Below are 21,479 nucleotides of genomic sequence, written 5' to 3'. Positions count from 1 at the left end.
GCTTTTGCTGGGACAGGGCTCAGTGCTGTGTTTTTGCCCTGTACGCAGCACTACAGCATCTGAGGGTAGGAACCTTGTGGGACTGATGGCTCACTGTCAGTGCTAGGGAAGCACAGCTTGGAGAAGGAGTTTGCTTCCCACCATTTTGGAGCACTAGCAGTGTGAGTTCACACGTACCTGCAAAACCAAACCAAACCAAACCCCAACACAGACAGCAGTGTACCTTTTAAAAAATCTCCCTTCCTTTTGAAGAACGGGCAAGAAGTTTTATCAGGACATTTATTTAATGACTAGTGCTGACCTCTAGTGGCATCCGAAGTGATTTACTAATGCTTTAAATTCCGTGATCCTCAGCTCAGTCAAGCTACGTTGCATTTTGTAAATAACAGAATCACAGAATCATCAAGGCTGGAAAACACCTCTAAGATCATCAAGTCCAACAATCAAGTCAACACCACTATGCCCAGTAAACTATGTCTATTCTCTCCCAGTCTTTCAGGAGCTAGTCATGACTGTTACATCAAAAATATTAACTGTAGTGTGTCCACACTTCTAATAAATTTATCCTCAGAGTAAGGCCTTTCTTGACTTTCCACTGAAGTGCCAGTACAGGTTACTCCCCCAGCAAGATGTAGCTGCCTTGCTCCTGATGATAGTTCCTGCCTTGGAGACACTTTTGCCAATATCAAGACTGATAGGACCTGGGAGCAACCTCTGCCAACGATCTCTTCAGTTCTGTATGCTGATCCAATTCATCTTCTCATAGATAATAAATAACTCCTTACACATGTCTCTAATAGCATAAAGGAGTTCACATGCAGTTGTATTTAATATACTGTGCCTGCGCCTTAAGCATAAACTTTCAGTCATATTTAGCATGTGGTACCTTAATAAAAGATTAAATGGGAGAACTGGATAAACAAGCTAAGTCTTGCATGACTAATGACATTATGTGCCATTCAAGTATTTAAGTAGCTTATGCAACCTATCCCTTTTCTTATCTGAAAACAAACCCCAGCAAGTGGAAGAAGAAAAAAAGAAAAAGAAAAGAGGTATTACTTTCAAAAGCCATACCTGCTTGCAGGCATTGGAAAATGCATCTCCAGCCTTTCTTTCCCCACAAACCCAAAGACATCTTCCACCCTCTCCGTATCCCCAGCAATCTCATTTAAAAAAAAATAAGAATTTAAATAAAATGTAGTTTCAAAAAGGTGAAAAACATTAGCTGCACACTCACTTTACTTAGTATTCTTTTAGAATACTAACAGAATTACTTGCAACATAGTATAGTTAGCAAAAGGAGTGATATGTTCTTCCTTTGATTTGGGGAGAGCTGTCGTCACTAAAAAGAGGACATTAACAAAACAAGTCCCTGCACAAAAATGACATATACTAATTAGAGATGATTTAGTAATGGGAGAGATATCTATATACTGGTAGTGCAATTCATATGAGAGAGAAAAAGGACTCTTGTTTGGTCTGACCCAAGAAACAATAAAAGTAAGAACTACATGACATAAGTATCAGCAATATAGAAGCTTCCCTGTGGGTGCCTGGAAAAGTGACAATAGTCATTCACTATGAGTAGAGAAAAAGAAGCAAAAAGTCAGAGAGTGCAATGAACCCATGAGTTTGCTGGCTACTTCCCATAACAAAAACCTGGATTTTTGTCCATTCAGATTTTTCTCATGATGGATAGCCTTCTGCTTCACCACCTCGGGACCACTGACCACTACAGCCCTTCACAGCAGAGAGCTATGTGACAAGTTTGGAAAAGTGACCACAAGCAGAGAAATAGTCATCCGACAAGATGGATAGGGCAGTCATGAAAATGAAGTCAGAAAAATATGCTCAGCACCTCCTGCAAGTCGGAGGCTTAGGATCACAGGTGAGATCAGGCTGGACTGTGCTGCATGGGTGGAACTGATGTGGGTACATCTGGATGGAGGGAGCAACATTTTGGAGGCTGCAAGCTATGTTGTATAGGGTAAGTTATAGCTGTGCCATGGAGTATAAAACAGTGTCAGAGTCAATTCTATTGTCCCTTCAATAGCTCAGCTCATAGAGGACTGTAGGCTCCCTTGTTAGAGCTAGTCTTAGGTTGCTGGTTCAACTCCGGCTTGAAGAAGCATCCTTTTTGGCTCTAGCCCAGATCCCGCAGCACCCTTCTGGCTCAAGTGAGAAAGTTCACACCGAGGAAGAACTTGTGAAGTCAGAATGGGGCATCTGAAGACAAGATTCTGCAAAATAATCAAGTGGGTAGGCTGCAAAGGCTTCAGATGCAGTCATGTGCTGGACAGGTAGCTCCATGCTCCTGATTAAGCAGGAGAGACTTCAGGCAGGCTACTTGACTTCAAGGGTCAAGGCTAGATGCATCATCAGTGGGGAACACATGCGGGCACAGGCAGAGATACAACTCAGATCCAGTGAAGGCCAGAAAGGCACAAAGGTGCCTGGGAGGGGAGAGGACCCCCAGCAGAGCCCATGGGCTGGGGAATTAGCTCAAGTGGTAGAGCGCTCGCTTAGCATGCGAGAGGCAGCGGGATCGATGCCCGCATTCTCCAATGCTTTTCATTCCTCTTGCCTGGACACAAGGCTCTGTGCCTGGGACCCTGTCTTCTCAGGGCCATGGGATCTCGCTGTGAACCCAGGTAGGGAAGTGTAGGACAACATCCCAGGGTCTAACATGAGCAGGCCTGGATGTTTAATAGGCAACCTTGTTTTCTCCCTCTTTGCTTAACACAAGCCACATGTGTCCCACTGTGTCCCACTGTGAGGTGCCCTGCTTAGGGAACATGTCAAAGAAATGCAGCCACGTCAGTGAAGAGCCACCAAGAAGCTCAGGGAATAGAGGGATTCCTATGTGAGGATGCTCTAAGGACACTGGGCATGTCCATCCTGGAGAAACAGAAGTTCAGAGGACTTGCACGTGACCTTCCAACACTTGGGAGGGGCTTAGAGAGTTGAGGAAATGCTGTTTTTTTTGTCTGGTGTTTGACCAGAGGCTAAAAGGCATCAGAGTGAAATTGGACCAGGAACTGTTGCAGCAGGATATGGAGAAGTATTTTTTTGTCCTGAGCAGAGTCCAGCCATAGAAGAGGGTTTCCAAGGTGCTTGTGGAGTTTGTCTGTAGGTTTTCAGGATTTGATGGTCTGAAGGGTTGGGCAAGGTGGTGTGATGATGGAGCTGAGGCTGTTTGAAGCAGGATGTTGGGGTGGAGGCATATGGTGCTACGCTGTGCATGGGAAGGTGAGCGTGATGATGACTGTGTGACAGGTGAGGTAGTGAGCAATGTGCCCTGGTTCCTTCGATAGCTCAGCTGGTAGAGCGGAGGACTGTAGGCTCCCTTGCACGGCCATCCTTAGGTCGCTGGTTCAACTCCGGCTCGAAGGAATGTCCTTTTGCCTCTGGCCCACACCCACAGGCACCTCTGCCTTTTGGCCCTGGCTCCCCTTCAAGGGCTGCCCAGACTTGAGCTCTGGCCTGTGCTGGGGGAGACAACCAGCCAAGGCACTCTGGGCTGACCCCTGGGCAGGGGATGATGCTCCTGAGCACTGCGGTGGGCAGGGGTCACCAGCAGCAGGACAGCGAGTGGCTGCTGGGCGGTATGACAGCGACACCGATGGGAGGCCCAGTCTTTGGGTGCAGGGTGGCCTGGGTCAGGGGTGGGTGCCTGGGAGGGGAGAGGACCCCCAGCAGAGCCCATGGGCTGGGGAATTAGCTCAAGTGGTAGAGCGCTCGCTTAGCATGCGAGAGGCAGCGGGATCGATGCCCGCATTCTCCAATGCTTTTCATTCCTCTTGCCTGGACACAAGGCTCTGTGCTTGGGACCCTGTGTCTCCTGGGAGCAGTGGGGACCTCATGGTGCACTTTGGTCCTGCAGAAAAGGGCAGCTTCCAGGGCTGCACCAACAGCAGCATGGGCTCACAGAGAAGTAATTCTCCTCCTTTTATTTGGCGCTTGATAGCTGGCCTCTAGAATGTGGTGACCGTCTTTGGCCCTCTGTGCAGAAGACAGAAATTGACCAAGTGTAGTCGCTTCAGAATCAGGCCACCAGGATGTTTGGAGCAGGCGCATTTGCTCATTCAGGAGAGGCCAGTGAGTCTGGGCTTGTCCTGAGCCTGGAGAAGAAAGGGCTTTCCAGAAGCCTAACAGCAGCTTTCAGATGCTTGTCATGAGGTTGTTGATTCAACAGGAAGGCCTTTTACTGTGGTGAGTGATGGAGGAATGAGAAACAAGAGACCACAACTGAAGCAGGACAGGTTCAGTTTTTCCCCTCTCAGGACAGCTGGGCAGGAGAAGATTGGCACCCAAGGATACTGTGCTTTCTCCATGCTTGGAGCTTGGCATGCGCCAAGCGCCCGAAGCCTTGAGCAAACTGATGTGATCCCCAACCTTGAGCTGCTTGGAGGAGATTTCAGAAGAGATATCCTGAGATCTCGTTCAAGCTGATTTCTTTGACAGCTTTGTCATGGAGGCAGAGTTGGGAGAGGGCCCTGCCGTTCCATTAATAGCTCTGGTGGTGGAGCAGAGGACCGCAGGCTGACTTGCATGGCTACCCTTACGTCTAGTCTGGGCACTGAGTGCCTCAATAGGCCTGAACAGCTCTGACCAGCCTTGTAGGGGAGCATGAGGCCCACACAAGCATCCAGGAGCTCAGATCTTGTTCAGCTCTGGGCCTTCAATCTCTGTCTGTGCTACAATGCAGGAGTCCTGGCATCTAGCTCACCTATGCCAAGGGCAGTGTTGAACCACAGAGATCCTTGATGCAGATGCTGAGATGCAGACAGATGTTCTAGCTTGCTTTCAACCCTGGCTTGTCAGTCTAGACCTGCTTGACTCTCACTGGATGTGACTGTCACTCTGACCTCTTCAGTGACGTCCTGGTTTGCCATTGTCCCATCCCCACCGTACTGACAGTGCCTTCTGCTGTAGACAGTTGCTTGGAGAGCGGCACCATGGCTGTGTGTGCCCAGGTCAGGTGTTGTGGGCCTGAGGGGTTGTGGACCATGTGAGTGTAAGGCAAACCTTTCCTTCCTCCTCCCGAGGAGAGTCAGGCAGGGATGAGGGAGTGGTGCAAGGGTGGAATGTTTGGATGAGCGTGTGATGAGGCCATAAGATCATGAGGTGTCATTGTGCCCTGGTTCCTTCGATAGCTCAGCTGGTAGAGCGGAGGACTGTAGGCTCCCTTGCACGGCCATCCTTAGGTCGCTGGTTCAACTCCGGCTCGAAGGAATGTCCTTTTGCCTCTGGCCCACACCCGCAGGCACCTCTGCCTTTTGGCCCTGGCTCCCCTTCAAGGGCTGCCCAGACTTGAGCTCTGGCCTGTGCTGGGGGAGACAACCAGCCAAGGCACTCTGGGCTGACCCCTGGGCAGGGGATGATGCTCCTGAGCACTGTGGTGGGCAGGGGTCACCAGCAGCAGGACAGCGAGTGGCTGCTGGGCGGTATGACAGCGACACCGATGGGAGGCCCAGTCTTTGGGTGCAGGGTGGCCTGGGTCAGGGGTGGGTGCCTGGGAGGGGAGAGGACCCCCAGCAGAGCCCATGGGCTGGGGAATTAGCTCAAGTGGTAGAGTGCTCGCTTAGCATGCGAGAGGCAGCGGGATCGATGCCCGCATTCTCCAATGCTTTTCATTCCTCTTGCCTGGACACAAGGCTCTGTGCCTGGGACCCTGTCTTCTCAGGGCCATGGGAACTTGTGGTGCCCCTGGCCCTGGCATTAGATGGCCACATCCAGGGCTGCACCAAGAGTCATACAGGCTCAGCAGGGAAGGAATTCTCTACCTGTGTTTGGAATCATAGAATGGCTCAGGTTGGAAGAGACTTTAAAGGTCATCAATTTACAACCTCTCTGCTATAAGCAGGGACACCTCCTACTAGACCAAGCTGCACAAAGCCTCATCCAACCTGGCCTTAAACACCACCGAGGGGAGATGTTCCACTCCCTTCATCATCTTTGTGGCTCTGCGCTGGACTCTTTCAAGCAGTTCCCTGTCGTTCTTGAACTGAGGGACCCAGAACTGGACACAATATTTCAGATGCGGCCTCACCAAGGCAGAATAGAGGGGGAGGAGAACTTCTCTGACCTACTAACCACACCCTTTCTAATACATCCCAGGATGCCATTGGCCTTCTTGGCCACAAGGGCACACTGCTGGCTCATGGTCATCCTCCTGTCCACCAGGACCCCCAGGTCCCTTTCTCCTACACTGCTCTCCAGCAGGTCAGCCCCCAACCTGCACTGGTACATAGGGTTGTTCTTCCCCAGATGCAAGACTCTGCACTTGCCCTTGTTGAATTTCATCAAGTTTCTCCCTGCCCAACTCTCCAGCCTATCCAGGTCTCGCTGAATGGCAGCACAGCCTTCTGGTGTCTCAGCCACTCCTCCCAGTTTAGTGTCAGCAGCAAACTTGCTGAGGGCACACTGTTCCCTCAGCCAGGTTGTTGATGAATATATTCAACAGTCCTGGTCCCAGTACCAACCCCTGAGGGACTCCACTAGATACAGGCCTCCAGCTAGACTCTGTCCCATTTACCACAGCTCTCTGACTTCTTTCCTTCAGCCATTCACAGTCCACCTCACTACCTGATAATCCAGACCACACTTCCTCAGTTTAGCTGTGAGGATGCTGTGGGAGATGGTGTCAAATGCTTTACTAAAATCAAGACAAACCACATCCACTGCTCTACCATCATCTATCCAGCTGGTTATGTCCTAATAAAAGGCTATCAGGTTGGTTAAACATGACTTCCCATTGGTAAAACTGTGTTGACTGCTCCTATCGCTGCTGGTGATGGAGCCAACTAGGGAAAGTGCTCTTCTGGACCTGCTGCCTGTTAACAGAGAAGGTCTTGTGGGGGATGTAAAGGTTGGAGGTTGTCTTGGCCAGAGTGATCATGAAATTACAGAGTCTTCAATGCTTGGAGAAACATGGGGGGGAGCCAGCAGAACTGCCACCTTGGCACTTGCACCTGGAGGGCAGACTGTGGCCTGTTTTGGAACATGGCTGAGGGTGTCCCTTGGGAGACAGTCCTGAAGGGCAAAGGAGCCCAGGAAGGCTGGTCATATTTCAAGCAGGAACTCTTAAAGGCACGAGAGCAGGCCATCCCCAGGTCCCAAAAGACAAGCTGATGGGGAAGACGACCAGCCTGGCCGAAGAGAGAGTTTTGGCTGGAGCTCAGGAACAAAAGGAAAGTTCACAGCCTTTGGAAAAGGGTGTTGGCAACTTACGAGGAATACCAAGATGTAGTGAAGCTATGCAGGGGGAAAATTAGAAGGGCCAAGGCTCAAGCAGAACTCAACTTGGCCACTGTGGTGTAGCAGGGTGCTCCATCTCTCAATATGCCTGTCTCAGTTCCCTTTTATGATTCAACTGTTTTTTGTCTCTCATTTTGCAGGCCCTGGCCTGCAATGAAAGGTTCCCATGAGGACAGAAACGGCCTTGTAAACCCTGAGCTGGTAACAACCTTGAAAGGTATAAACAGAGGCCAAGTGGATGTGCATAACACCAGCTGCTCTCTGGTGTCGAAGAACATGGAGCCCAGCCCAGCCACAAGTAGGCCTGAAACGGAGATAAAGTCAGAATGAACAGATAAACAACAGAGTTTGCTTGGTGGGAATGGGGCCTTCATGTTTTTTTCCAGTTTTCCGTTTATTCCTCAATGAGAGATGTCAGAGGTGTGGTTAATAGTTAAATGACAGCAGCCAATCCACTTTATTCTACAAAAGCTTGGTCCCACTTTTGATCAGAGAGATCTCCGTACCCTTCCCCCAGGAAGCTGCTGGATCTTCTCTCCTCCAGCAGGGATGCCTGCCAGAGAGACTGATTCTCGGGAGTTGTGGTCTGACCAAGGACACTTGGCTGTGGCCTGACATGGGTTAGAAATACTACTCATTCACTGTCTTTATTAGCAAACTTAACATTAAGTAATCTTCATTATTAAGATTGTAAGATCCTTTTAAGATGAGAATTAATATTTTAGGCCCAGTATAATATTTGATAATAAGTAAGTTGCCAGCATTTTAGTGGTTAACCTTTGTTGTTTGATTTAATGATAAGTAGTAAAATTCACTGCTATTATACCCTTTGCATCTTAACTGCACTTCTGCTCTTATCTCCCAATTTCCCTACACTTTTACTGTACTCATGCCTCTCGTCCAGAATAATTAAAACCCCCAACGTTGTATGCAATAAATCTTGATTATTCCATATACACATTGTCTCTCAGCCATCCTGTCCAGGACATATGGTTAAAGACAACAGGAAGAGGGTTTCTTTTCAGTATATCAATAGAAAAAGGAAGGCTAGGGGAAATGTAGGCCGATGATGAACGAGGTGGGAGCCCTAGTGGTAGAAGACACAGGGAAGGCAGAGTTACTGAATGCGTTCTCTGCTTTGGTCCTCACTGCTAAAGCTGTCCTTCATGTTTCCCAGACCCTGGATGCAAAGGGAAAGGTCTTGAGAGAGGAAGACTCTCCCTCAGTAGGGGAGGACCAGGTTAGAGACCATGTGGCCAAAATGGACATCTGTAAATCCATGGGCCCTGATGGGATGAACCTGTGAGTGCTGGGAGAACTGGCAGATGTTATTGCTGGGCCACTCTCCATCATCTTTGAAAGGTCATGGAAAACAGGAGAGGTGCCTGAAGACTGGAGGTAGGCCAGTATCCAGTCTTCAGTCCTGAAAAGAGCAAGAAGGAGGACCTAGGGAACTACAGGCCAGTTAGTCTCAGCTCTGTCCCTGGGAAGGTGATGGAGCGACTCATTGGAAAAAGGGGCAGGCAACTCAAGAAGAGTATAGGTCATGCAGAGAGAACACCAGAAAGGCAAAAGCACAGCTAGAACTCCACCTGGCCACTGCTGTGAGGGATAACGAAAAAGGATTTTACACATACATTAACAACAAAAAGATAGACAGGGAGAATGTCCACCCTCTATTGGATGCAGGGGGAAACACTGCTATCAAGGATGAGGAAAAGGCTGAGGTATTGAATGCCTTCTTTGCCTCAGTCTTTAATAGTCAGATGCATTATCCTCAGGGTATTCAACCTCCTGATAGGGATGGAGAGCAACAGCAACTCCCCATAATCCAGGAGGAAGCAGTTAATGACCCGTTACGCTATCTGGACACTCACAAGTCTATAGGATACATCTGAGAGTGCTGAGGGAGCTGGCAGAGGAGCTTGCCAAACTGCTCTCCATCATCTATCTAGTCCTGGTTAACAGGGGAGGTCCTAGACAACTGGAGGCTTGACAATTTGACACCCACCTACAAAAACGGCCTAAAGGGGGATCCAGGGAACTACAGGCCTGTCAGTCTGACCTCGGTACCACGGAAGACTATGGAGCGGTTCATCTTGGGTACACTCACATGGCAAGTGCAGGATAATGGTGACATCAGGCCCAGCCAGCATGGATTCATGAAAGGCAGGTCCTGCTTGACCAACTTGATCTCCTCCTATGACCAGGTGACCTTTCTATTGGATGAGGGCAAAGTTGTGGATGTTATCTACCTGGTCTTTAGTAAGGCCTCTGACACAGTCACCCACAGCATTCTCCTTGAGAAACCAGTGGCCCATCACATAGACAGGTGGACTCTTTGGTGGATCAAAAACTGGCTGGATGGCTGGGCCCAATGAGTTGTGATAAAGAGAGTTAAATGCAGCTGGTGGCTGGTCACAAGTGGTGTCCCCCAGGGCTCAGTACTGGGGTCAGTTCTGTTTAATTATCAGTGATCTGGGCAAGGGGATCAAATGCACCCTCAGCAAGTTTGCAGATGACACTGAACTGACCAGGAGTGTTGATCTGCTCAAGGGTAGGAAGGCACTGCAGAGAGATCTGGACAGGTTAGATTGATGGGCCGAGGTCAATAGGATGAGGTTTAACAAGACTAAGTGCCGAGTCCTGCACTTTGGTCACAATAACTCCAAGCAACACTACAGGCTTGGGGAAGTTTGGCTGGAAAGCAGCTGGTGGAAAAGTATCTGGGAATACTGGTGGATGGCCAGCTAAACATGAGCCAGCAGTGTGCCCAGGTGGCCAAGAAGGCCAATGGCATCCTGTCCTTTACCAAAACCAGTGCATCCAGCATGAGTAGGGAAGTGATCATGTCCCTGTACTCAGCTCTGGTGAGGCCACAGCTTGAGTACTATGTTCAGTTTTGGGTGCCACAGTGTAAGAAAGACATTGAGGTCCTGGAGCTTGTCCAGAGAAGAGCATCGAGGCTGGTGAAGGGTTTGGAGGGCATGTTGTATGAGGAGAGGCTGAGGGAACCAGTGTTTTTTTCTTCTGATGAAGAGAAAGCTCAGGGGAGATCTTATTGCTCTCTACAACTACCTGAAGGGAGGTGGTGGAGAGGCCAGTTGGTCTCTTCTCCCAAGTAACTAGTGATGGGATGAGAAGAAATGGGTTCAAGTTGTGCCAGGGGAGGTTTAGGTTGGATATTAGGAAATATTTCTTTACTGAAAGAGTGGTGAGGCATTGGAATGGGCTGCCCAGGGAGGTGTCCCTGGAGGTGTTCAAGAAGCATTTAGATGTGGCACTTCAGGATATAGTCTAGTGGTTGTGATAGCTAGATTACAGTTGGACTCAATGATATTGAAGGCCTCTTTCTACCTTAATGATTCTATGATTTATGGATGTCTAGATTGTGTAACTGATTCCTAACCCAGTCCTCATCAACGAAGGCGAACTCCTCCTTTATGCGAACTTCCTCTAGAGCCTCAGGCATCTGGGGCTCTTGGGTACAGTCTCCAGCAGTATAGACAGAGACAAAAAAAAGCATTAAATAGCTCCACCTTCTTTGTATCCTCTGTCACCAGGACTCCCACCTCATTCAACTGTGGGCCTATACTGCCTCTAGTGTTAGCTTTGTCTGCAAGGTATTTGAAAAAGCCCTTTCTGTTGTCCTGCCCTCTCTTGCAAGGCTTAATTCCAAGGAGGCTTTAGCTTTCCAAGTTACCTCCCTACATCCTCTGACAACAGTCTTACATATTCCTTCTGAGTGGCCAGCCCTCCCTTCCATGATCTGTAGACCCTCCTCTTCCACTTGAGTTTGCTCAGCAGTTTCTTCTTTAACCATGTGGGTCTCCTGGCTCCCTTTCCTTAAAACCATGTAGATGAGTCAGTTCTGGATATGCTCTATGGGGCTATATTTTGGGGTTGTTTTTTGGTTGTTTGTTTTTTTAGGGTGGGGGCTGGGGGGAGTTCACAGTTGTATATGATGATCTTAGAGGACTTTCCCAACCATGAGAGTTCTGCAGTTCTGTGATTCTGGCTTGACCTCATCACTGGCTTGTCAGTCTGGACCTGCTTGACTCTCACTGGATGTGACTGTCACTCTGACCTCTTCAGTGACGTCCTGGTTTGCCATTGTCCCATCCCCACCGTACTGACAGTGCCTTCTGCTGTAGACAGTTGCTTGGAGAGCGGCACCATGGCTGTGTGTGCCCAGGTCAGGTGTTGTGGGCCTGAGGGGTTGTGGACCATGTGAGTGTAAGGCAAACCTTTCCTTCCTCCTCCCGAGGAGAGTCAGGCAGGGATGAGGGAGTGGTGCAAGGGTGGAATGTTTGGATGAGCGTGTGATGAGGCCATAAGATCATGAGGTGTCATTGTGCCCTGGTTCCTTCGATAGCTCAGCTGGTAGAGCGGAGGACTGTAGGCTCCCTTGCACGGCCATCCTTAGGTCGCTGGTTCAACTCCGGCTCGAAGGAATGTCCTTTTGCCTCTGGCCCACACCTGCAGGCACCTCTGCCTTTTGGCCCTGGCTCCCCTTCAAGGGCTGCCCAGACTTGAGCTCTGGCCTGTGCTGGGGGAGACAACCAGCCAAGGCACTCTGGGCTGACCCCTGGGCAGGGGATGATGCTCCTGAGCACTGCGGTGGGCAGGGGTCACCAGCAGCAGGACAGCGAGTGGCTGCTGGGCGGTATGACAGCGACACCGATGGGAGGCCCAGTCTTTGGGTGCAGGGTGGCCTGGGTCAGGGGTGGGTGCCTGGGAGGGGAGAGGACCCCCAGCAGAGCCCATGGGCTGGGGAATTAGCTCAAGTGGTAGAGCGCTCGCTTAGCATGCGAGAGGCAGCGGGATCGATGCCCGCATTCTCCAATGCTTTTCATTCCTCTTGCCTGGACACAAGGCTCTGTGCTTGGGACCCTGTGTCTCCTGGGAGCAGTGGGGACCTCATGGTGCACTTTGGTCCTGCAGAAAAGGGCAGCTTCCAGGGCTGCACCAACAGCAGCATGGGCTCACAGAGAAGTAATTCTCCTCCTTTTATTTGGCGCTTGATAGCTGGCCTCTAGAATGTGGTGACCGTCTTTGGCCCTCTGTGCAGAAGACAGAAATTGACCAAGTGTAGTCGCTTCAGAATCAGGCCACCAGGATGTTTGGAGCAGGCGCATTTGCTCATTCAGGAAAGGCCAGTGAGTCTGGGCTTGTCCTGAGCCTGGAGAAGAAAGGGCTTTCCAGAAGCCTAACAGCAGCTTTCAGATGCTTGTCGTGAGGTTGTTGATTCAACAGGAAGGCCTTTTACTGTGGTGAGTGATGGAGGAATGAGAAACAAGAGACCACAACTGAAGCAGGACAGGTTCAGTTTTTCCCCTCTCAGGACAGCTGGGCAGGAGAAGATTGGCACCCAAGGATACTGTGCTTTCTCCATGCTTGGAGCTTGGCATGCGCCAAGTGCCCGAAGCCTTGAGCAAACTGATGTGATCCCCAACCTTGAGCTGCTTGGAGGAGATTTCAGAAGAGATATCCTGAGATCTCGTTCAAGCTGATTTCTTTGACAGCTTTGTCATGGAGGCAGAGTTGGGAGAGGGCCCTGCCGTTCCATTAATAGCTCTGGTGGTGGAGCAGAGGACCGCAGGCTGACTTGCATGGCTACCCTTACGTCTAGTCTGGGCACTGAGTGCCTCAATAGGCCTGAACAGCTCTGACCAGCCTTGTAGGGGAGCATGAGGCCCACACAAGCATCCAGGAGCTCAGATCTTGTTCAGCTCTGGGCCTTCAATCTCTGTCTGTGCTACAATGCAGGAGTCCTGGCGTCTAGCTCACCTATGCCAAGGGCAGTGTTGAACCACAGAGATCCTTGATGCAGATGCTGAGATGCAGACAGATGTTCTAGCTTGCTTTCAACCCTGGCTTGTCAGTCTAGACCTGCTTGACTCTCACTGGATGTGACTGTCACTCTGACCTCTTCAGTGACGTCCTGGTTTGCCATTGTCCCATCCCCACCGTACTGACAGTGCCTTCTGCTGTAGACAGTTGCTTGGAGAGCAGCACCATGGCTGTGTGTGCCCAGGTCAAGTGTTGTGGGCCTGAGGGGTTGTGGACCATGTGAGTGTAAGGCAAACCTTTCCTTCCTCCTCCCGAGGAGAGTCAGGCAGGGATGAGGGAGTGGTGCAAGGGTGGAATGTTTGGATGAGCGTGTGATGAGGCCATAAGATCATGAGGTGTCATTGTGCCCTGGTTCCTTCGATAGCTCAGCTGGTAGAGCGGAGGACTGTAGGCTCCCTTGCACGGCCATCCTTAGGTCGCTGGTTCAACTCCGGCTCGAAGGAATGTCCTTTTGCCTCTGGCCCACACCCGCAGGCACCTCTGCCTTTTGGCCCTGGCTCCCCTTCAAGGGCTGCCCAGACTTGAGCTCTGGCCTGTGCTGGGGGAGACAACCAGCCAAGGCACTTTGGGCTGACCCCTGGGCAGGGGATGATGCTCCTGAGCACTGCAGTGGGCAGGGGTCACCAGCAGCAGGACAGCGAGTGGCTGCTGGGCGGTATGACAGCGACACCGATGGGAGGCCCAGTCTTTGGGTGCAGGGTGGCCTGGGTCAGGGGTGGGTGCCTGGGAGGGGAGAGGACCCCCAGCAGAGCCCATGGGCTGGGGAATTAGCTCAAGTGGTAGAGCGCTCGCTTAGCATGCGAGAGGCAGCGGGATCGATGCCCGCATTCTCCAATGCTTTTCATTCCTCTTGCCTGGACACAAGGCTCTGTGCCTGGGACCCTGTCTTCTCAGGGCCATGGGAACTTGTGGTGCCCCTGGCCCTCGCATTAGATGGCCACATCCAGGGCTGCACCAGGAGTCATACAGGCTCAGCAGGGAAGGAATTCTCTACCTGTGTTTGGAATCATAGAATGGTTCAGGTTGGAAGAGACTTTAAAGGTCATCAACTTACAACCTCCCTGCTATAAGCAGGGACACCTCCTACTATACCAAGCTGCACAAAGCCTCATCCAACCTGGCCTTAAACACCACCGAGGGGAGATGTTCACAGTTGTATATGATGATCTTAGAGGACTTTCCCAATCATGAGAGTTCTGCAGTTCTGTGATTCTGGCTTGACCTCATCATTGGCTTGTCAGTCTGGACCTGCTTGACTCTCAATGGATGTGACTGTCACTCTGACCTATGCAGTGACTTCCTAGCATGCCACTGTCCCTTCCTCACCGTACTGACAGTGACTCATGCTGTAGACAGTTTCTTGGAGAGAGGCACCATGGATGTGTGTGCCCTGGTCAGGTGATGTGGGCCTGAGGGGTTGTGGACCATGGGGGTCTAAGGCGAACCTTTCCTTCTTCCTAAGTAAGTTTGCAGGTGACACTAAGCTGGGGGGAAGTGTCAATCTGCTTGAGGGTAGGAAGGCTCTGCAGAGAGATGTGGACAGACTGGACTGATGAGCTGAGGCCAGTTGTATGAGGTTTATCAAGGCCAAGTGATGGGCCCTGCACTTTGGTCACAACAACCCCATGCAAAGCTACAGGCTTGGGGATTAGTAGGTAGAAAACTCCATGGTGGAGAAAGCCTTGGGAGTGCTGGTTGATACCCTGTTGTGGTCCAAACTGGTTTGGATCGAAGCTGTCTTATCTCAGGGCACAATCATCCTGTTTGTTTATCAGGATTTTCTGACACCAATTATATGTTCAGGAGAGCCTTTTGATTATTCTGGTGGTTCCATGCCTGGCTTGGCACTGGCTTGCTTCTGTCTTGTCTCTTTCGTTTAGAAGGGACTTTTAAGGGACTTTCTGCAACACTCTCTGTGTCTGTCTCTGCATTGGCAGATTCATGTTCATCCACCCCACTACTAGCTTCTTCCTCACTGCTTGCTGTTTCCTTCACATCAGGCTTGAACTCTACATCAGAACCATCATGATCACTGTCAGAATCCACCACTCTTCTTCTTTTTGCTTTTATGGAACTTTCCCTGCACATTACTGTCTTATTACTCTTCACACCCTCCTCACTATTGCAGTCATCACTGTTGCCTCATGCACTTTCACTCATCTCCATTTCTTCCTCCTTGGTATCTGATGGTTCGTGACATACTGCCAATTGAAGCTGCTTAGTTTTATCTTTACTCATTGCATCATCTGCTAGCACCCCTGCTTTTTTAATCTCAGGCTTTTTACTGTAAAACATACCTCCCTTCAGTGTCTCCTCATCTGAGGAACCCGACATTATTCATTCTGAGGCTCCAAGCCTCATAAAGACTCTGTCAATCGGTGCAAGCCTGCAGACTTCAGTGGGTACTAACATCCCAGTTGAGCCATTATAACCAGGAGACCAGCCTGTTTCATGAGCGTGGATTTGCCACTCATATTTGGGCCAGTTACTAACACACAGGGAGCTTTGCTACCACTGTCTTCATCTTTGCTGCCTATTACAATGTCATCAGGAATAAAATCATCCCCAAATAAAGTTTTTGTAATGCATGGGTGGCATGAATTTTTAAGTTCCAGGAAGGGAGGAGCACCATCCACAGGCAGTAGAATTACAAGTCGGCACAGTGGTCCATCACCATCTTGACTGTAGTTAGCAAGAGATATCAACACATCTAACACAGCAATGCATTCTGCAGCTGTCTGCCAGTCTTTGCTATTTTTATAAAAGTTGTAAAACAAATGCCTCATACAGTCTTCTAGTGCTTCATCCCTGCGCTCTTCAGCACTGATCACTGCAGCCAGCATCTTCTTGATCTCCTTGGTCCAGTAGCGCTTATATCCCTTCCTGCTTGACTTCAACTTGTATTCCTCAGGCAAATTGCATGACACAGCCAACTTAACATGAACCAGCAGTGTGCCCAGGTGGCCAAGAGGGCCAACAGCATTCTGGCTTGCATCAGAAATAGTGTGACCAGCAGGAGTAGAGAGGTGATCATACCCTTGTACTCAGCATTGGTGAGGCCACACCTTGAGTACTGTGTTCAGTGCTGGACCCCTCACTACAAGAAGGATGTCGAGTTGCTGGAGCGTGTCCGAAGAAGAGCTACCAAGCTGGTGAAAGGTCTGGAGAATGAGCCCTATGAGGAGAGGCTGAGGGAACCAGGATTGTTTAGTTTTAAGAAGAGGAGGCTGAGAGGAGACCTCATTGCTTTCTACAACTACCCGAAAGGAGGTTGCACAAGGTGGGAGTTGGCCTCTTAAGTGAATAATGACAGGATGAGAGGAAATGGCCTGAGGCTGTGTCAGGGGAGGCTTAGAGTGGATATTAGAATTTCTTTACTGAAAGAGTAGTTGGACAGTGGAACAGGCTGAGCAGGGAGGTGGTGGAATCACCATCCCGGGAAGTGTTTAAAAGAAATGTAGATATAGTGCTTAGTGAAATGATTTACGCACTGAACAGGTAAATTAGGTTATGGCAGGTGAATTTAGATAATGGTTGGACTTGATGACCTTCAAGGCCCTTCCAACTAGGATGATTCTATCATTCTTCCTCCCGAGGAGAGTCAGGCAGGGATGAGGGAGTGGTGCAAGGGTGGAATGTTTGGATGAGCGTGTGATGAGGCCATAAGATCATGAGGTGTCATTGTGCCCTGGTTCCTTCGATAGCTCAGCTGGTAGAGCGGAGGACTGTAGGCTCCCTTGCACGGCCATCCTTAGGTCGCTGGTTCAACTCCGGCTCGAAGGAATGTCCTTTTGCCTCTGGCCCACACCCGCAGGCACCTCTGCCTTTTGGCCCTGGCTCCCCTTCAAGGGCTGCCCAGACTTGAGCTCTGGCCTGTGCTGGGGGAGACAACCAGCCAAGGCACTTTGGGCTGACCCCTGGGCAGGGGATGATGCTCCTGAGCACTGCAGTGGGCAGGGGTCACCAGCAGCAGGACAGCGAGTGGCTGCTGGGCGGTATGACAGAGACACCGATGGGAGGCCCAGTCTTTGGGTGCAGGGTGGCCTGGGTCAGGGGTGGGTGCCTGGGAGGGGAGAGGACCCCCAGCAGAGCCCATGGGCTGGGGAATTAGCTCAAGTGGTAGAGCGCTCGCTTAGCATGCGAGAGGCAGCGGGATCGATGCCCGCATTCTCCAATGCTTTTCATTCCTCTTGCCTGGACACAAGGCTCTGTGCCTGGGACCCTGTCTTCTCAGAGCCATGGGATCTCGCTGTGCACCCATGTAGGGAAGTGTAGGACAACATCCCGGGGTGTAACAAGAGCAGCCTTGGATGTTTAACAGTGTTGTGGTTTTGGGCCCAACAAAGGAGCAGCCCCATGGCTGCTCACTCAGCTTCTTGCCCCCTCCCCACACACTTGAGTAGTTGAGGAGGATAAATCTCATGGGTCGAGACAAAGGACAAGGAGGGTTCTTCACTGTTTAAGGTCCCAGGCAGAGCAGACTCAACGTGGGGAAAAAATAATAATTCCATTTCACACTAATCAAACACACACAGGACACAAACAACACACAGAGCAGGGCTTGCATATGTTATCCCACCCCTCCCTTCTTCCCGGGCCCAAATCACTTTGTTGCTGGTTTCTCTCCCTCCCTCCCCTCAGCAGCACAGGGGGACAGGGGATGGGGTTTAGAGTCACTTCACAGGCTGGTGGTTCCTGCCGCTGCTTCCTCCTCAGGAAGGATTCCTTAGAGTCCTTCCCTGCTTCCCCATGGCGTCATTCCTACAGGAGAGAGTCTTCTGCGAACCTCTCCTTCATGAGTCCTTCCCACGAGGTCTGGAGCTGCTCCAGCTTGGGCTTCCTACATAGTCACGGGCTGCTTCGGGAACAGCCACCTCCCCTGGTGCCGGGGTGTCCCAAAGCTGAGCAGAGTCCACTGGCAGCAAATCCACTGGCCACAAAATCCAAGTCCACTGGCCAAGTTCACTCCTCCTGACGCTTTCAGGGAATGTTCCACCACGTTCCTCTACGACTGCAGGGGGACAGCTGCCATCTCGCCATGGGTTGCAGGGAAACTTCTGCTTGGGCACCTTCTTCCCCTTCTTCCTCACCGACCACCAGCACTGCTCTCCTTCACCAGCACCTCTCCTCCTCCTGCACAGCTCTTTTCCCCTCTCCTTCTCTGCTCAGGCGTTATCTCAGTTCTTTCATATGTTAATGGCTGAGGCACCTATACTGTCCTTCTAATGGCTCCTTGGCTGGGTTTGGAGCAGGGGGAGCTTCTCAGCTTCTTATTGGAGCCACTCCTGGGGCCCTTCTCCCACTACCAAAAAACCCACCAAACCAAACCAGAACAAACAGGGAACCTTGTTTTCTCCCTCTTTGCTTAACACAAGCCAAATGTGTTCTCACGCGCTGTGTCCCACTGTGAGGTGCCCTGCTCAGGAAAGACGTCAATGAAACACAGCCACTTCAGTGGAGAGCCACCAAGAAGCTTGGGGAATAGAGGGATTTCTATGTGAGGATGCTCTAAGGACACTGGGAATGCTCATCCTGGAGAAGTAGAAACCTTATTTTCTTATTATTCGTTTAGCAGAAGGTGAGTGGGCGTCTGGGAATGTGATAGCAAGGCTGCTGGAAGCCAAAGCTTTGGGCAAGGGGATAGGACCTCTAGCAGAGATAGCTGTCTGGGGAATTAGTTCAAATGGCAGAGCACCTGCTTAGCATGTGAGAGGCAGTGGGATCAATGCCTTTATTCTGCAACAGTTTTGATTCCATAAGCATAGGTAGGTCATTATCCCTCTTTTTTTCAGTGTCATTCCAGGACACTCAAGAGTACATGGTTTTTCAAGTTAAATTCTAAGTCACCTGTTTGTACTCACAGATTTGTCAATGTACTTATTTTATGCTAAATAGTCTATTAACCTGGATGTTTTTAAACTTCTGAACAAAGCAACAGTAATACGGTATCTCACTGCATATTACTTGACTGTCTGACTGTAAAGAAGTCTAAGTACAGTTTCATTACTGTGCCAAAAAAAGTTTCTAGTTGGGGTTTTTTTTAGATTATTGAACATTAACAGATCTCCTTTGAAATTCTGCTGATTAGAAGCCTGTTAGCTTTGCTCCTTGATAAATCAGACTGTGCCAAACTCCAAATAAAAGCTCAGAGAGGTACCTCTGTCATGTTTATTAAAAAGTAAATTTTGCCCTGGGCTGTGGTAGTATGATTAATACTGACTTAATTAATAATGGCAGGAAACTCAGAATCAGATATTGCTGGTTTTATACCTTGTACTAAAGAATACCAGTTGAGTAGCAGATTTTTGGATTAGCATAAATGAAAAGATAATTAAAGCAAATATATGAGACTGACTCATCATTTTATCTTGCAAATATTTACAGCTACTCCATTAAAAGTGAATCCCTCTGACATTTCCACTTTACTTAGAAGCAGCCTTTTTGTTTTTTTGCTATAATTACTAATAAAGATGGATAAAGCACCACTGTTAGTTTTACCATAGATCACTCTGTAATTCATCCTTTTTCATGTTCAGCATTAAATATAGTTAATCCCATTCTACATTCTTCCATGACAACACTCTCCTTGAGGGATTAAAGAAGGCCTCCTTTCCATAAATTTAAATGTAAAAGCAACAGGAAAATATGAGGTTTGATACAGAAGATTGTTTCTGCAGCCAGGCTGTATGACAGGGACACAGAAGGTGCAAGTCATGAGTGAATTTGATACTGTAAGTAAGTTTATTCCCCCAGTGATATAGTTATGCAAGACAACAGAATAACGAGATGTCAACATCTTTCCTTCCATTGTGTGAAGAGTTTGAATGTGCACTACTTCTCCCAGCTCCATTGAATACATGCCTTTAGGAATAGAAGCAGGAGAGAGGCAATTTGCTCAAAAACACAGAGAACAGAGTCCCAACAAGATTCAAACGAAATAATGATGCAAGTAGATCTATTTTATCACCTCTTCTTCAGTTGAAGTATATTCTTGCATTTGATAGGAAAAAAAAAAGCTATGTTAAAGTTTGACTGGTAATACAGTGCAACCAACAATGCCCAGAATGATGCTGTAATAAACGTTTTACTATATTTATTAAACCTGCAAGTACATGTCTGTCATATTCTGTTGTCAAGAACATCTATTACACTCATGACATTTAAAGTTCTTTCTCTTTTTAATAGCAGTAAAACAGATTTAAGAGCAAAATGACCCATAAAATCTTTCCGTCTTCTAGGTCTTGTTACACTTCAACAATAAAATACTTTTCACCATTTTGATAACTTGTGTTTGAGTAGAACTTATCTCGGAGTCCCTTTTTCAATAGAGAACCTACCATTTCTTGTGCCAGTATGTTTCAGTGGTTGGTTATACTCTCTGTTAAAACCATGTACCTCTTCTTCAGCTCCAATTGCTTTTAGATTCCAAGCCTTGGTTTTGGTTACACCTGCCTTTACAAAGCGAAGAACCCTCTTGCACCCAGCACTTTTCCCCTTCAAAAATATTTCACACTATAATCGGATCATCTGATTATAATTCATCTTCTTTATGACAAGATAAACTGATCAAACTCTTTACGTCTCTTTGCCCAGTTCTTGAATTCTCAGTATGGCACTTTTCTGCCTTGGCTTTACTTGTCAGCACACTTCAGGAGAAGTTGTTAACACAAGAACTGGGCACAGTATTCAAAGATTACACTTTGCAAGCATAGTCTGCCTTATTTTATCCTAACAGTCTGAGCTGTCATTCAGCTAAATTAAAACATTTTAGATGAAGCACACAGATTGCTTGTGGGATAGAATCAATAGATTCACATTGCATCATGTCTGATTCTTTTCAGGTTCATGACAGAAAAAAAAAAAAGTATCATTGAAAATCCACAGTGCAGGTAACTCTATAGGTTCTACCATCATAATCATGCCAGACACACACAAGCATTTTTAGACATATTGTAAAGAACACTTTACATACCTGTAGGACTTCTTAATCTCATCATGTGTTGCTCCCTTCTCTAAGGCCAGGATTTTATATAACGCTTCCCCTGATGTTGACAAAGCACGTTGCCTTTGTTCAGCCATGTTAGCAGTGCATTACCAAAGCTGCTGAAGTAGAACAGAATTTTAAATAGCAGGGTCTGCAAGTAGATAAGGGTAATATTTCTTATTGTTCATTTTAATGGATTTTAATCAGGTAGCATAAGCCTAAAATTACACAAAAGTGAAATTAGAAGAAAATCTCCTTTAAATCTCCATCCCTTAATAACTTTTAAAATTATGTGAGAAAATGGAAAAGCAAAAAATAAAGAGGAGAAGCTCTTATGGGAGGTAACACTGCCCATATTAAAGGCTTGATGTTGCTCTCACTG

The 21,479-nt window shown here is 48.7% G+C and overlaps 1 protein-coding gene and 11 non-coding genes across 12 annotated transcripts in view; 11 read left to right on the top strand and 1 right to left on the bottom strand.

Annotated features, from left to right (window-relative positions):
- The window catches only part of DNAJC5B (DnaJ heat shock protein family (Hsp40) member C5 beta), a 32,652-nt gene extending 11,454 nt beyond the window's left edge, over positions 1-21,198 (bottom strand). The window contains exon 1 of the mRNA XM_051611052.1: positions 21,086-21,198. Within this exon, the coding sequence (XP_051467012.1) occupies positions 21,086-21,192 (107 nt within the window). The 5' untranslated portion in view covers positions 21,193-21,198. The remainder of the gene's footprint in view (positions 1-21,085) is intronic.
- On the top strand, positions 2,492-2,564 carry TRNAA-AGC (transfer RNA alanine (anticodon AGC)). The gene has a single exon. It is a non-coding gene; the product is annotated as a tRNA-Ala (tRNA).
- On the top strand, positions 3,305-3,393 carry TRNAY-GUA (transfer RNA tyrosine (anticodon GUA)). Its single transcript is given in 2 exon segments — positions 3,305-3,341; positions 3,358-3,393. It is a non-coding gene; the product is annotated as a tRNA-Tyr (tRNA).
- Positions 3,712-3,784, top strand: TRNAA-AGC (transfer RNA alanine (anticodon AGC)). The gene has a single exon. It is a non-coding gene; the product is annotated as a tRNA-Ala (tRNA).
- On the top strand, positions 5,147-5,235 carry TRNAY-GUA (transfer RNA tyrosine (anticodon GUA)). Its single transcript is given in 2 exon segments — positions 5,147-5,183; positions 5,200-5,235. It is a non-coding gene; the product is annotated as a tRNA-Tyr (tRNA).
- Positions 5,554-5,626, top strand: TRNAA-AGC (transfer RNA alanine (anticodon AGC)). The gene has a single exon. It is a non-coding gene; the product is annotated as a tRNA-Ala (tRNA).
- TRNAY-GUA (transfer RNA tyrosine (anticodon GUA)) lies at positions 11,626-11,714 on the top strand. The gene is given in 2 exon segments: positions 11,626-11,662; positions 11,679-11,714. It is a non-coding gene; the product is annotated as a tRNA-Tyr (tRNA).
- On the top strand, positions 12,033-12,105 carry TRNAA-AGC (transfer RNA alanine (anticodon AGC)). The gene has a single exon. It is a non-coding gene; the product is annotated as a tRNA-Ala (tRNA).
- Positions 13,468-13,556, top strand: TRNAY-GUA (transfer RNA tyrosine (anticodon GUA)). The gene is given in 2 exon segments: positions 13,468-13,504; positions 13,521-13,556. It is a non-coding gene; the product is annotated as a tRNA-Tyr (tRNA).
- Positions 13,875-13,947, top strand: TRNAA-AGC (transfer RNA alanine (anticodon AGC)). The gene has a single exon. It is a non-coding gene; the product is annotated as a tRNA-Ala (tRNA).
- Positions 16,808-16,896, top strand: TRNAY-GUA (transfer RNA tyrosine (anticodon GUA)). The gene is given in 2 exon segments: positions 16,808-16,844; positions 16,861-16,896. It is a non-coding gene; the product is annotated as a tRNA-Tyr (tRNA).
- On the top strand, positions 17,215-17,287 carry TRNAA-AGC (transfer RNA alanine (anticodon AGC)). Its single transcript has one exon. It is a non-coding gene; the product is annotated as a tRNA-Ala (tRNA).
- Positions 21,199-21,479: the final 281 nt, after the last annotated feature.

The sequence above is a fragment of the Apus apus genome, chromosome 2 (assembly GCF_020740795.1).
Source record: "Apus apus isolate bApuApu2 chromosome 2, bApuApu2.pri.cur, whole genome shotgun sequence".
NCBI classification, from domain to species: domain Eukaryota; kingdom Metazoa; phylum Chordata; class Aves; order Apodiformes; family Apodidae; genus Apus; species Apus apus.
This window is presented reverse-complemented; position numbering and strand designations above follow the sequence as displayed.